The 13811-nt window shown below is 32.6% G+C and overlaps 1 protein-coding gene across 3 annotated transcripts; it reads right to left on the minus strand.

The window, feature by feature from the left end:
• Window positions 1-3899: 3899 nt before the first annotated feature.
• On the minus strand, window positions 3900-9939 carry LOC115979663. Of its 3 annotated transcripts, none has more exons than XM_031101723.1 (6): window positions 9484-9939; window positions 7773-7874; window positions 6042-6112; window positions 4904-4959; window positions 4768-4797; window positions 3900-4683 (listed from the first exon to the last, which is right to left on the minus strand). In XM_031101723.1, the coding sequence occupies exons 1-6, from the start codon at window positions 9690-9692 to the stop codon at window positions 4561-4563; spliced, it is 591 nt and encodes a 196-aa protein (XP_030957583.1). In that variant the 5' UTR covers window positions 9693-9939; the 3' UTR covers window positions 3900-4560. The 3 variants fall into 3 exon arrangements, with proteins under 3 accessions (XP_030957583.1, XP_030957585.1, XP_030957584.1); XM_031101725.1 differs by having other exon boundaries at window positions 4570-4683; window positions 4768-4793; XM_031101724.1 differs by having other exon boundaries at window positions 4590-4793.
• Between the last annotated feature and the right edge of the window lie 3872 nt (window positions 9940-13811).

The raw sequence follows: 13811 nt of genomic DNA on the forward strand, positions 1-13811 counted from the left end.
AGAGAAATATTAGATTTCTTTGCTGATTTTGCTTAGACAATGGTGAATTATATATTACTATATCTAGCATTGTTATCATTCCCTTACAGACTAAAGACGCTAAAAATTTTATTTGGTTGGTGCCATGTCTTTTCATCCATTTTCACTATTGTAGGAGAAGCCAACAATCACCAAGAGCTAGCCTTGTATCTGTCGGAGATATTCATAAATCAAATTTTCCTCTCCAAATTATTGAATCATCCAAAAAAATAAAAAGAAGAGAAAAATCCTCAGTCAATTTTCCACGTTTCAACTCTCAAGTTTATATGCTCTCAAGACTTTCCTCCTGAAAATTGTGATCAATAAATATATAAATATATATATATATATATATATATATTGCATAACTTATTTTGCCTTAGGTTGGTAGGAATTATGGCTTTTACTGTTATGGTCCACCTCTTGTGAGGTTTTGACTAAAATGACAATAAAACAAAAGTGAGATGTACATTATTGACATTGGGTTTTATCATTTTAAGAAGGGGAATTTTACATACATGTACAATTTAGAATTCATGTACAATTTAGAATTGTGGCTTACTAGATCCCCCCCACAAAAAAATTGAAGTACCATATAATAATCACGATTATCATGTACCTCTCTCTCTCTCTCTCTCTCTCTCTCTCTCTCTCATATTAGAGTGTGTGGGTTCTTTTTTTGGGTAAAAAACAGCACACAAGCCTAAGTTGAGGAATAAGGATCTTGGGCCTGATGATTTGTGCTTGAAGGGACTGGGCTTGGTTCACCACAACTAAAGTGGGCTGATTTCGAACCAAGTGATGTGCAAAGTGCGAATCATACAACACATAAATACTAACATACAACAAGCATATACGTATTGAACAACAAGAAACAGTAAAGAGCGAAATAAAGAAGAGAAAAGAAGAGAAAATAATGTAAAAGACATTAGGGGTCCTTAAAACAATGTGAAATACTCATTATTTTCTTAATTTTCATGATACATCATGCTCACTAGGACGTGTTACAAGGTTAAAATAAGTTCAAAAATTACAGACTTGGATGGCTCTTCAGGCCTCTAAGACTTGTGAAATTTGAATCCCCTTGAATCCAAGTATGTTTTCTAATGGCTGTTTGAGGATCCTCAACGCTATTTTCCCCCTTTTTCCTCTCTTTTTGAATTCCTAATAGAGTTTTCTTAAGTATTTCGACTTCAATGGACTGTGGTTGAATGCCCCTCATTGTTGGTTGCTTACCCCTTTTATAATGCCATCCTAGGGTTTTTGGGGTACCATTGATTCCCTCCATTTGCCCCCTCTAGGTACCAGAACTAATGTTGTACCAGTAACATTGGTGGCTGATCCCTTTCTCACTCCTCATTCCTAATTATCTTCTTCTTTTTAAGGTTCCTTCTTCAAAAGTCTCTAGCTGACTTTCCCATTCTAGGGAATCCTAGAAGGCTGACCTTTGTTTTTTCCTTCTCGAAGGCTTTAGGTTCTATTTTTTCAAATCCACCTTTTGGCTTCTTTCTTTTTTGTCATTTTTCCCAAGTGGGCTAATTCCTTTCTGCTAGGTTGAAAGTTTCCCAACCACCTTCCTTCATGGTTCTCCTTCTTGGGTTCCCCGAGGTACCAACCCCTTATTCATGAATTGTTGGTTTCCAAGCCCTCTGATCCCTTTTCTGCATCATTAGGTGGTTGATAGGGACATATATGTTCTTGTTCTTTGCGTTTCTTAGCATGCCCTCTTGAACTGTCTTAATCCCAACCTGACTTTACTGCATGTCCCAGGGATCCCGAGCACCTGGGAATTCCCAGTTATCCTAGCCCAGTTCTTTTCCCAAGTTCTCTAGTGATTTTATGGCCTTTGATGGCTAGGCTGGGCTTTTTCTTCTTCTTTGTTTCATAGGGTCTGAAACTTGCCCATTTATGGATTTGGGTCCCTCCTTATGAACCCTAAATGGGTTTGTACCTCTCCTCTTTCTTTTTTCCTTTTTTTATTTATTGGAAGCCCAAATGCTTTACTTTCCTAGGTTTCAATCATTTGCATTGTTTTGGGCCTTAGTACAACATTGTGATTTTTTTGAAACTCAACATAAAGATTTGAAGATTTAATTTGGGATGGCCCGTTATGAAACGGGTGAGATATTAGATCATAGGTTTCCAACATGTAAAAATCGGTTTTGTAATTTTTTAAATAAAAAATCTTCATTTCACTTAAAAATATGACACGTCATTATTTAGTTAGCTATGTAAACATTGAGAGTGACGGCAATTAACAAAAGGAACATTAGCACTCACTTTTCAAACTCCAAGTACCAATAACACTCATTTGAAATTTGAAGGACTAAAAGAGCTCACTTAGTAATCTTTTGAGACCAATAGTATATTTTGATAAAATAAAAACATAAATTTGGTAACGAAGTGGAAAACTAATAAATAAATAAATAAAAACTCTTTAATGGAAAATCACTTTAGGGATCTGATTCTATTTGAAAATTCACTATAGGAACAATTACAAATAGTCTCCTCACAAAACCTTTGTATAGTTAGACTCTTTAATGTAACCTCTTCAATGAAATATAACTTTAGGGGTACAATTCAATTAGAAAATTCACTACAGTAAAAGGCTAAAAAGCAATTACAATTTACAAATAGTCTAGTCATAAAAACTTTGCATAGCTGGACTTTTATTGTAAATTTTGCAAATGCCTCGATTGTCTTCCTACCATAGTAGCCCTAAAACCTCTAAAACTTTCTTTAAGTGAATCTTCTTCGTTAACCAAAACTTCTAGCACCCCAAGAAACTCAAATATTGGCAATAACAGATCATTGGAACAAAGTCTGTGGTTTCAATTTAGGTTTGAAACTCAAGAGTACAGGCATATACAAGGGTTTTTTTTTTTTTTTTTTTTTTTTTTAAACAAAGTACAAGGAAAATTTCTCTATCTATGCTCAAGAAGAAGGCTTCAAAATTTAAACCTTTTAGCTTTGGCATGACAACATTTCTCCCCACTAATTTTCATGCATAAGGTTCTTTATGTAGGTGCACTAATTAAATAGGGTTAAAACTAAGCAAGAACCATTTTTCTGGCAAAATTCAAACTTGAAAACTTCATTCAATTGAACAACAAAGCAAGTGAAATGTGATTTTTCTATATGCTTAATTCAACTGACCATATCTTGTGCATTTCAAATCCAAGTTAGGGTGAATGAATATTTTTTAAGTCCCAAATGTCCACATTCTAACGAAACAAGTCCACTTAAAAATTCATTATGGTGCAAAAGATATGTAGCAAAAGATCATTAATTGATCATCTTTGAGTAGCATCTAATCCAGACTCAACCCCAACACAATTTGATTGAGCACAACCCAAATTTGATATATTTTTGGCACTAGAATTTGCCAACACTCTCAACAATCTAAACCTAAAATAATTTAACTCCCATTACTGTGGCTTTTTTACAATTTAGTTCATAAATTTTTAGTTGGTAAAATTAATCTCCTAAGATTTAGATTAAAATGAAATTATTAGGGTTTTGAAATCCAAATATCCCTTAACAATTTAATTTTAATCCAATCTTTAGGGTCTCAATTGGTCAATTGTAGCAGTTTTAATCCAAACAAAAGGTTAAGATGTAATGGAATCTTTGTCCATAAAATGCAAAATATGATAATTAAGACGAAACCATAGCAATTTCATTTTATTCCAAATTTTAAGGAGTCAAATGTGGTAATTAAAAATTTATTAACTAAATTGTGATAGGGTCAAAACCAGAAGAATAAATTTCAATGTTTCATAAAATCGAATACCATTTTTTGTTTATGTATCAAGTACAGTACATTATACATATAATGAGAAATCGAGCCGAGCAAGTGCAAGATCTAAGCAATCCCAATACTCATCTTCATCATATACAATGGGCCACCTAACAAGCCCACCTTCTACACTTCCCGTTAAAACTCAAAATGGGCCTCCTAGCGAGCCCAATTACTTCACGCAATGGGTTTCATTGCCTAATTTATTCCACTTTACAAATTAGGCTTCACAGCCTATCCTTTCTCCCCAATCCCCATAGTGCCACTAACACCAACCCAACACCACCACCACCGCCACTGCTACGCCATCGCCGCCACCACCACCACCATCATCTCTATAGCTACTGTGCCTACATGAAATATTAATGACTTCTTCGTGTAAGCCAAAATGCTAAACAGCATAAAATGTTATCGCATATCGGGATTATTTTTTGGATAGTAACCAAACACTAAAAACAATTTTCCTCATAAAAACATTTTCCACTAAAACAAATGGAATGTAAGTAACAATCAATCCCATACAACTCTCTGACCTATATTGCTTATGTAATTTTAACCATACATTTGATGCTTCAAAAGAGGCTTTGGCTGTTACACAATGCCAAAATTTGAACAAATATATAATTAATAAATTGCTAATGACTTCACCTTTTTAACCCCCAAAAAGAAAAAGAAAAAAACAATAAATATATGCTGCTTCAAAATTATGGAAAAATCCACCCAACACCAAAACATTAGGCTGACTACATAGATAATAAAACTGCACGGAGGAGAACAAAGATGAACAGCAGTGCAGCCACTAGCAAAAAAACCATGATTGTCCAGCAAGCCTTCCAAAGCAGACTCATTGGTCTATAAGAACCAAACTGTTTTACGGAAATGGAAAAACAGTTATCAGAAAGAACAATAACAAATATGGTGAATAGTCCAGTCTAATTCGAAAAGCGTACCTGTGAATGGCTTTGGGTTGCATCATCTGACTTTCATGAGACAGAAGAAAATGAAAATTTGCAGTGAGTGAACTGTCTGGAGCTTAATGAGCTCAAATTTAACAAAAGTAGCTCATATAGTATTTAGAAAACTTACAAAAAGTGGTTCCAGAAGCTCTGAATCTTCTTCAGAGGAAGAAACTTTCATTTGATCTGCATTACAGCATCAAAACTTTAGAGAACAATGATTAAGAGATAGACAGTTACTCTGAAAAGAACCATTGGGGAGGGTCTGCATCATGTACAATTTTTGTGCATGTGTATATGCTGTGCCTCTAAGATGAGAATTATCAAGGCAGAAAGCACATAACTTCTAAATTTTGAACTGCTCCATCAACAAATATTGGTATGGAAAACTGAATACTAAATACCAAAACAACACAAGTCAAGGGCAATAGCATCTACCAAGCCCAATGTTTTAGCCCATAGCCAAATTTTTATGTTCATCTAAATGCACTGAAGGGCCAACTATGCTTAATAAAGGGGTGATAAACTGAAAATTATCGACCTCATGTCATTAATAAGATGACCTTATGCAGTAAAAAAATAAAAAATAAAAACTGGGGGTAAGGCTGCCTACCAATCATTTCTCCCAAACCCCACAAAAGTGAGAGTTTTGTGCACTAGGTACAATGACCTTATGCAGTGAAATCTGATAGCTACTAGAGTGGAATTAAGTCACTAGTTGGTCTCTATGAGTCATGGGAATGTTGGCCTGTATTGGTTATCTCAGTGTTTTTGTAGTGCTGCATAGCATGCGTAAATTCAATGCTGATTTTCACTTTTCATTTTCCCCAGTGGGGAAAGCCCACAAGAATTTTTCCCACTTTACCCAATATTAAGGGTGTTTAGCATGACCAGAGATTATTGTCTTCCACAGGTGAGATTAACCTAGCTATATAAGACTTATAAAAGAAAAAAGGGCTTCAAAATTTTCATAAACCACCATTCAGTCTCTAATGAACTGAAACAAGAAGTTAGGTTGAAATATAGTGGTGGGGTACTGCAAATCATTAAAGTTTGTGGCAATAGCAGACACAATTGAGAACAGGCAGTTCTTCAGAAGATATTTTTTGAAAAATGCAGAGAAACATTTTGGCAGAAAGAACTGACGTAGAGTACTGCAATGATAATTAGGATTGGCCTTCAACAACACAAAACCATTTCATTTTCAGATAGCTCGCAATCAACCACAATTGTCACATGAAAAGTACTCTGTAATGTTAAAATTGTACCTTGGCAACAACTCTTGATTGCTGTGCTGTTTTCTTTGGCATCTGCATCTGCAGCAGGTAAGCCTCCTGACCTGAACCAAAAGTAAAGATGCAAATACTAAATTCACGGAAATTAAAAATATTCTATCAGGCAAGATCAATATACTAGATGATTTTTGCACCAAAATAATGAAGCTTATTCTGTCTGCTTTCATATTCTATTCTCCCTAGCTATCCTAATACAAATAAAGTACTAACTCTATGAAGAATATGCAGCAGTATGCAAGTTTCCAATAATCAATTTAGTAATGTTCTTCATAATGAAAATAGTTATGTGTGGGAATATAAAGGGCAGGATGGACTTAGTTCACACTTAATAACAGAGATACTTGATATATATGTTTTATATGTAGTATTTCACTAAGAAAGTGTCACTTATTCCCTTTTGTTTTACCATTGTAAATCCTTCAATGTTTCTCTTCTTGAATGATGATATGCACTAGTCAGGTTAGATTGACATATTTTAAGTTATCAATGGTTTTATTAAGTTTATAATTTATAAAAGTCAAAGATTAAAGGTTAGATTGCAGTTTAGTTTTAACATTTTCATATTTTCACTATTAGCGTGTCAGATAACAATTTATATACTGATGCACGTAACTTAGGTAGAATCATTTTAAGAAGGCTATGTTAATGTAAATCCAAATTAAAATCAATTAAAATGGACCGTACAAGCTTAGGCAGAACGTGAAGATGGATCTGTAAGAATTATGGACCTACAGTACAGTGTTTCCTTTTCAAGAACCAGAGTTAATTGTAAGATCTTAAAGAGATTGGAATAACAGACTAGTTTTTATTGCAGAGATTGGAACAAACCATCAGATGGTCTTCTATTAACATCACCCGACTACCAACATACATCTCTTTTTTAGTTGGATTCCCGTTGCAATTTCTTTCTCTTTTTCCTTTTTTGGCTTATTAAGTTCAATCATTAAGTGTGAGAATTGCTTATTTTCTGAGAGTACTATATAAAAGGAGGGAGAAATTTTTTTTTTTTTTGGTGAGCTGTGGGGCCCCATCAAAATATGCTCAAAACACACAAAAACCTGGCTTTTTTTGGACTTGCCAAATACACCCTCTTTGCCTCTTACCAGTATGCATTGTTGCTCATCTTTCTATATTTATTACGATTTAGTAATTTTTTATGAACTATTATAGCAATTCATACCTGAATTTAACTCTGTAAAGTGTAACTATACAAAATTTCAGTCTTATATGGATAAAAATAGATGAGCCATAAGTTTGGACTCAAAAAGGTTGTCAATAGTCGTTTGGAGAGTGATAAGTAGCATTATTTCTCTTGTTAAAATACTTCAGTAGGAGAGATGGAAGGAATTAACTTCTCCTAAGATTGCATTTTTCCATTAGTGAGAAGAAATGGGAAGAATTTGTCCCCAACCTTTTACGGACAATTTACAAGCTAACTACTCATCAAGCCAGTTTTTCACTTGGGTGCTATTATTAGTAATATAGTAGGTGACGGTGAAAGAATTTGATTGAAGCATTTTTTTTTCTTTAAATAAAAAAAAAATGATTAAAAAAAGTGGCAAGATGAAAATTAATCATATCATCAACATGCATTCAGAGATCTGCCTGCTTAAATGCACTACTCAGAGAGTCAAAAAGGAAATATTGCCAATTTATTGGCTTGGATAGCGTTCATTAAGAATAAGGACATTAGAGGTACCATACCTGTTTGGGGAGGGAAACGCATAGAGACTAAGAGCCACTTCTCTTGTTCTTAGCTGAATATCTGATAGCATTTTCCATCGGAATTTCAATTCTTCATCAGTTCTGTAAATGCACTGCAGGAACAGATTACTTGCAGCAGCAGATTCAGTACTAATACAATGTATCATTTAAATAACACTTGTTCTTATTTTTAGTAATACTTGCTACATTTTCAGTAAACTCATGATTAAGCATATAACATATACAAAGAATGTAATAGACCACACACTCAAACACACCATGGGAATCTAAGGTGGAAAACACATTATGTACATGCTTATTAGACAACTCTCAAAAGGCAAAAAGCCAAATCCAAAAGGTATATAAGCCTTCATATATTGTTTGCCCACAACCTCTCCCTCTGCCCACACTTATGAGATGAGGAAATGCCATTTGAGGGAGGACTCACTGATTAGCCCTCACATATGCTAGTTTATTAATTTCTTTTAGTCCATTAAATTAATTGTGTTTATCAGCTCACAACTCTGCAATGAATGATCATGTGCAAATTAATTATATGAATTCCCCGGACATGTTCATCACGGTCAATCCTACATATGTTGGGAGTAATAGGAGGGTTTAATGGGTTACCTCCATTTATGTAGTCTATACACCCAATGGACCTCCAATGGACCAAACATCTGTGATCATTAAAAGGTGTCCCCACCTATAAAAATCTGGGATGTTCTTGTTTCTTGTACATCATACAGGATTCAAGGAAAAGGGTGAGATTCATCTTGGATCCACAAAATACCCTAGAGGTTGAGGCCAAGATTAGGATAGCATTCCTAATTGAGGTGGCATCTTTAGAATGGCATTGCTAAACATATTCTTCTATAAGAATTTACTTTGTATACTCTGAAATTCTGAATCACATAATTCAACAAGTTCAGGATATAAGCCTTTTTTATTGCACTTGTCAAAATAAAAGACAAATGACTAGAGACATTAAGAAAAAAGTAATTATCATCTCAAAAAAAAAAATGTTAAATTACTATTTTGGTCCTCCATCTATTGGGTTATTAATTATGTCAAGTTAGTCCTCCAACTATTGATTGTGTCAATTCAATTTAGTCCCTTAGCTTTCAAAATCATATCACTTTCATCCTCGGATTTCCTCTCCGTTTAAATTTCAAAGAAATTAACTGATACGCTAAGTGAGACATGTTAAAAGGTTATTATGAAAAGTATGATCAAGTCAATTTCAATTTTCAACTGCTAGTTTTATTATAAATTTAAATGGAAAGGAGACTCAATTATCAGATAGACTTGATTTTGAAAATAAAAAGACTAAATTGACACAATAAATAGTTGATTGGCCAAATTGAACTTTACCCAACAGTTGGAGCATCAAATTAGTAATTCAACCAAGAAATTAATAATTAAGTGATGAGCTCTTGAAGGAAAAGAGAAAATATCATATATAGTCATTATAATGCCACATAAAATTTAGAAAAATCAGTCCTAAATACTATGATAAAAACAAAGCATTCTAGGGGGGTGAAAATCTAACTATAAGAACTTTGAATGACAAATCCATAGTAACACAGAATGATCAAAACGCATTTTCACACTAGGAGCAATGCAAATATCATTGCACACAAACCCATTTGAGACAACAACAAATAAATGTGGAATTGAGCTAGGAAGGGAAGAGAGAGTGAGAACGTACAAGTTGGGTTTGGAGGGTGGGTTGTGAAGCAGTGATTCTAAGCGATCAAGCTTCACACCAAGCTCCAAAAGCTTTGATTTTGCAGTGCGTCTGAGGCTGAAATGCTCTGGGTTCCTGTTCTTGATTGTGTTCTCTAAACCTTCCACCAGCTTTAGAGCCTCTTCAGCTTCTTTAATCCATGCATCTATAACCAAATTGTGATTAGCCATCTCTCCCACTCTCACTCTCTCTCTCTCTCTCTCTCTCTCTTCAAAACAATGGCAATGCTATCAGTCATGTATAACATTCTCTGTGAACAAAACAGCTAGTGTCATGAACACGTGGAGTTAACAGTACAGTTACAACAAGATAATGTACTATACAACTTGGACACTGTTGGCAGCGACATTTTGAAGCCTTGGAAACCGTGCAGAACATGATCTTTGTCCTTGACATACGTGGTGAACCCAGCTCCATCCCCAAATATCCAATTCACCATTGGTTTTATTGATTTCTGTACAGCAAGTACTAGGACAAAATTTGGGATATACTGTGATTCCTCGACTTGACAGATTAGAATCATTAGAATAATTGGCAACGAGAATTTTTCATTTTATTTTATTTAAAGACATGTTATCTGTATTTTCTTAATTAATATATTTATATTTATTACTTTTACTAATGTAATTTTTTATCTTCTTTTAACTTTAATTAATTCACTATTTACCAGTTAAGCTAATTGAAATTACTACTATAAAACGTTAAGTTATTTAATATAACTATCAATAATTAAATTTGTAAAAATTAGTTAATAAATTTGAAAAAGAATTTTATTGTCATTAAATTGTTCATTAATTACGTGATATACTGATATTAAATAATAAAAAATCCCCCCTCATAATCCCTGTAGAGTTCTCAGGCTAATTTTAATATAGAATTACTAAAATATATTGTATTAATTTTATATAAGTAGATTAAATTTTTCCACACAATTATTAATTTAAATAAATATAAAAAAAATAGTAATAATTACAAAAATTTTAAAATGTTGTTGACATGGTAAAATCTAATTAACTTATTTCAAAATAAATGTATTATATAAGTTCCAGTTAAATCAACTAATAAAGTATTTAGTTGTTGAATAAGAAATATGAGATTTAATTCCTATTTTCATCAAAAAATAAATAGTTATTATCATGAGTGGACACTATAGATTGAAACTAAAAAATATATATATATATATATATTAAGAACTCAACAGTACAGTTAAGGCAGTTAATATAACTATAAATGCATCAGGTTTGGGCTTCTTCCATGGATAAGGCCCCATTACTTCATGGTTAGGCACTCACCAGATCAATAACTTCACATTTTTTTTTTTTTGAGAAGTAATAACTTTACATTTAATAACTATGTTATTCAGTCATGAAATTCTTTTTCATGTGGTTACTTCAAACTTTACCTCTTCTTCTTTCCGTCATCAAAGATATATGTAGTGCATGGGTTCCACTCTATTCTTATGCATTTCACACTCTTTATCTTTTATTTGAAAGAACCTCTCTCAGGAGCATAAATAGTGAGCATATTTTTCTTTTGTGATTGTAAGTAAATGTCACAAAAACACAACAATGAGCCATGACTTTTAAGGGAAATGCTAAACTCACAAATTTAAGCAATTAGCAGATATGTGACTCAGAATGTTATGCGTGTCCTAAGTTATTTTGCTATTATCCGACTTAAAAAGAACAAAATACAAAATACACGCAAAAAAAAAAAAAAAAAAAAAAAAAAGGCATGGATCTATTCATTTCAACAATAAGAACAAGAGAGACAGAGAGAATAAAAATATCTCCCATGAGTTCTATCTTAAAAGGCCCAATTTAGTTGGGCTAATGGCTAGTTTTGTGTTGGCCTTCAAGGCTTCAACAACTTAACTGAAGTGAATAGCAGCCCATTTGCAGTACAATATTAGTTTTGGGTTGGGCTGACTATCTTATATCTCTCAGCCAGATCACATTCCAACAACAATAACTTTTATGTGTGGGGGTGTGTGTGTTTTTTTTTTCTTTCTACTCGTATTTTTCTTGTGTGAGTTCTTATGCAATTGCATTAAATTTATTTGCACGTCATAGCCTACTAGTACTAATTTTTAAACATTTAAATTTTTTTGATATACGGTTAGTCAAACTTCGAAAAATTTTCTTAGCAAAAAATGAAAAGTATGACTAGTTTTTTTTCCTTACAAGTTACAATAAGTGGAGAGGGAGATTCTAACACAAAATTTTCTCATAAAAAGAATTGAGTAATGTCATTGAGTCTCAAGAATCTTAGCAAGGTATTTTTAGGTTTAATACTATTTGTAAGTTGACATTAAATTGATCTAAATGGAATTCATAAGTTTTAATTTGCCATACCAAGTGCATATTTGTTACATCTCTCTCTCTCTCTCTCTCTCTCTCTCTCTCTCTCTCTCTCTCTCTCTCTCTCTCTCTCTCTCTCTCTCTCATATTTTTTCCCCTTCATGTTGGTCATTTTATTATGGTGCATTTTTTACTGAAAACAAAGTAAGAGAGAGAATTTAAACCCAAATTTTATGGTAAAATCAGACAATATCACTAATCCACAATTCTTATACACACACGTTAGTTTCATAATTATTATTTAATATTATTAAATCAAGATACAAGACTTTTTATTTAACTTCTTTGAATGCATAATTAAAATAAATAAAAAATGTTGACTCTTCAATTTTCTAGTAGTTTACACACTTTTTTTTTTTTTGCTATTCAGAGGAAAATAATTTATTGACATTCTTTAAATCCACCCTCCCTAGTCAAGAACTCAAGATGAAATAATCTCTTCTGTTAGGGTGTCAAATCTCCTTATAAGCTGAGATAGGTGACTCATCCTACTCTCCTAGACTCTAGATTTTTTTTTTTTTTTTTACTTTTTTTTACTTTAACACCAAACAAGAGTTTAAAGTTCCGTTTGTGTTTTTTTAAACCAAAGCCTATTGCACTCTCATGAGCAGTGCAAAATAGGCATGTGAACAGTGATTTTAAAAGTGAACAATAACAGAAAAATGTTTTTTTATTATTTTTAGTTTTCAACAAAATAAGCGGTATCCAAACACACACTAAAAGTAAAGTATCTATATCCTTGGAAAAATCAAGTCTCTTTTCTTTACTGTTATTTTATGTTTTTCCGTTAAATTTGAAAGATCAACTATTAAAAAGCAGTGTTAAAAAGAAACTAGCAAAAGCCCATTTATACTTTTAAACCCTAAAAAATTTCTTATTTAATTTTTTTTAACAAAAAAAAACCTAACAAATTTTCTTAAAGCACTTCAGTAATTGCTTAATTGAGTACAAAAAATTGTATTCACGTGTTTTAAAATGAATGGAATAGATTTGGCCATATTATCAATATTTTAAATAAATACTAAAATTATGGTAATCAAAGTTTACATATATATATATATATATATATATATATTAATGACATGTAAAAATTCAATCTATTAATTTCATAGAATAATCCATTTAGTGGAGATTTCAACTAACCTATTTGTAAAGTTTTTTGCGTCACACAAAAAGAGATAGAATCAAATTTCATCTCAAGTTTGGAAATTTCATAGATATGGAAATGAATAATCTAGCAGCCTAAAATCAAGCTAAAAACACACACCCCACACCCACACCCACACCCACACCCACACAATTAGAATATGACGATTGAGTTAATGAAAAGTTGACAATATATAGAGGAGTAATATACTATTTGTGTCCTTATGCTCTAACAAGTAGAAAAAAGATGAAAAGTTGTTCACTCGGTAAGTGTGTATGACCGAAAGTGAAATGGATATATTCCACCCCACTAATGCGTGTAGTTTTGCAGAAATTGACTATGTTGCAAAAGTAAATATTTTCTACCATATAGGTAGAAAAATATCCAACATTTTAACCTTGTTTTCTTTCAAGGCTTTTGACAATTTTGTTCTACTTTCTTCTTCTGAAAGATTAGAAGCCATAGATAAATCCTTATTACTTGAGATGGGAAGCTATGAATGGCCATCAAAATGCTGTATACATGATTGCAACTTCAGGAGGAATGGAAGAAAAAGTTGCAAGAAATGATAGATACTCATTAAAAGGTGACAAAGTAATTGGACCAAAAGCTCACAAACCCACTTATCCTCATTACATCTTTTCCTTCCTTTTCTATCGCATGAATCTTTCCCCTGTTTGCCTTCATAATGTCTCTCTCTGTCTCTCTCTCTTGTTTTTTTTTTTTTTTTAAATTGCATTCATGTAGAAAATCAGAATTCACGTTTTATCCAATTGTTAGAG

The sequence above is a fragment of the Quercus lobata genome, chromosome 3, assembly GCF_001633185.2.
Source record: "Quercus lobata isolate SW786 chromosome 3, ValleyOak3.0 Primary Assembly, whole genome shotgun sequence".
Taxonomy (NCBI): Eukaryota; Viridiplantae; Streptophyta; class Magnoliopsida; order Fagales; family Fagaceae; genus Quercus; species Quercus lobata.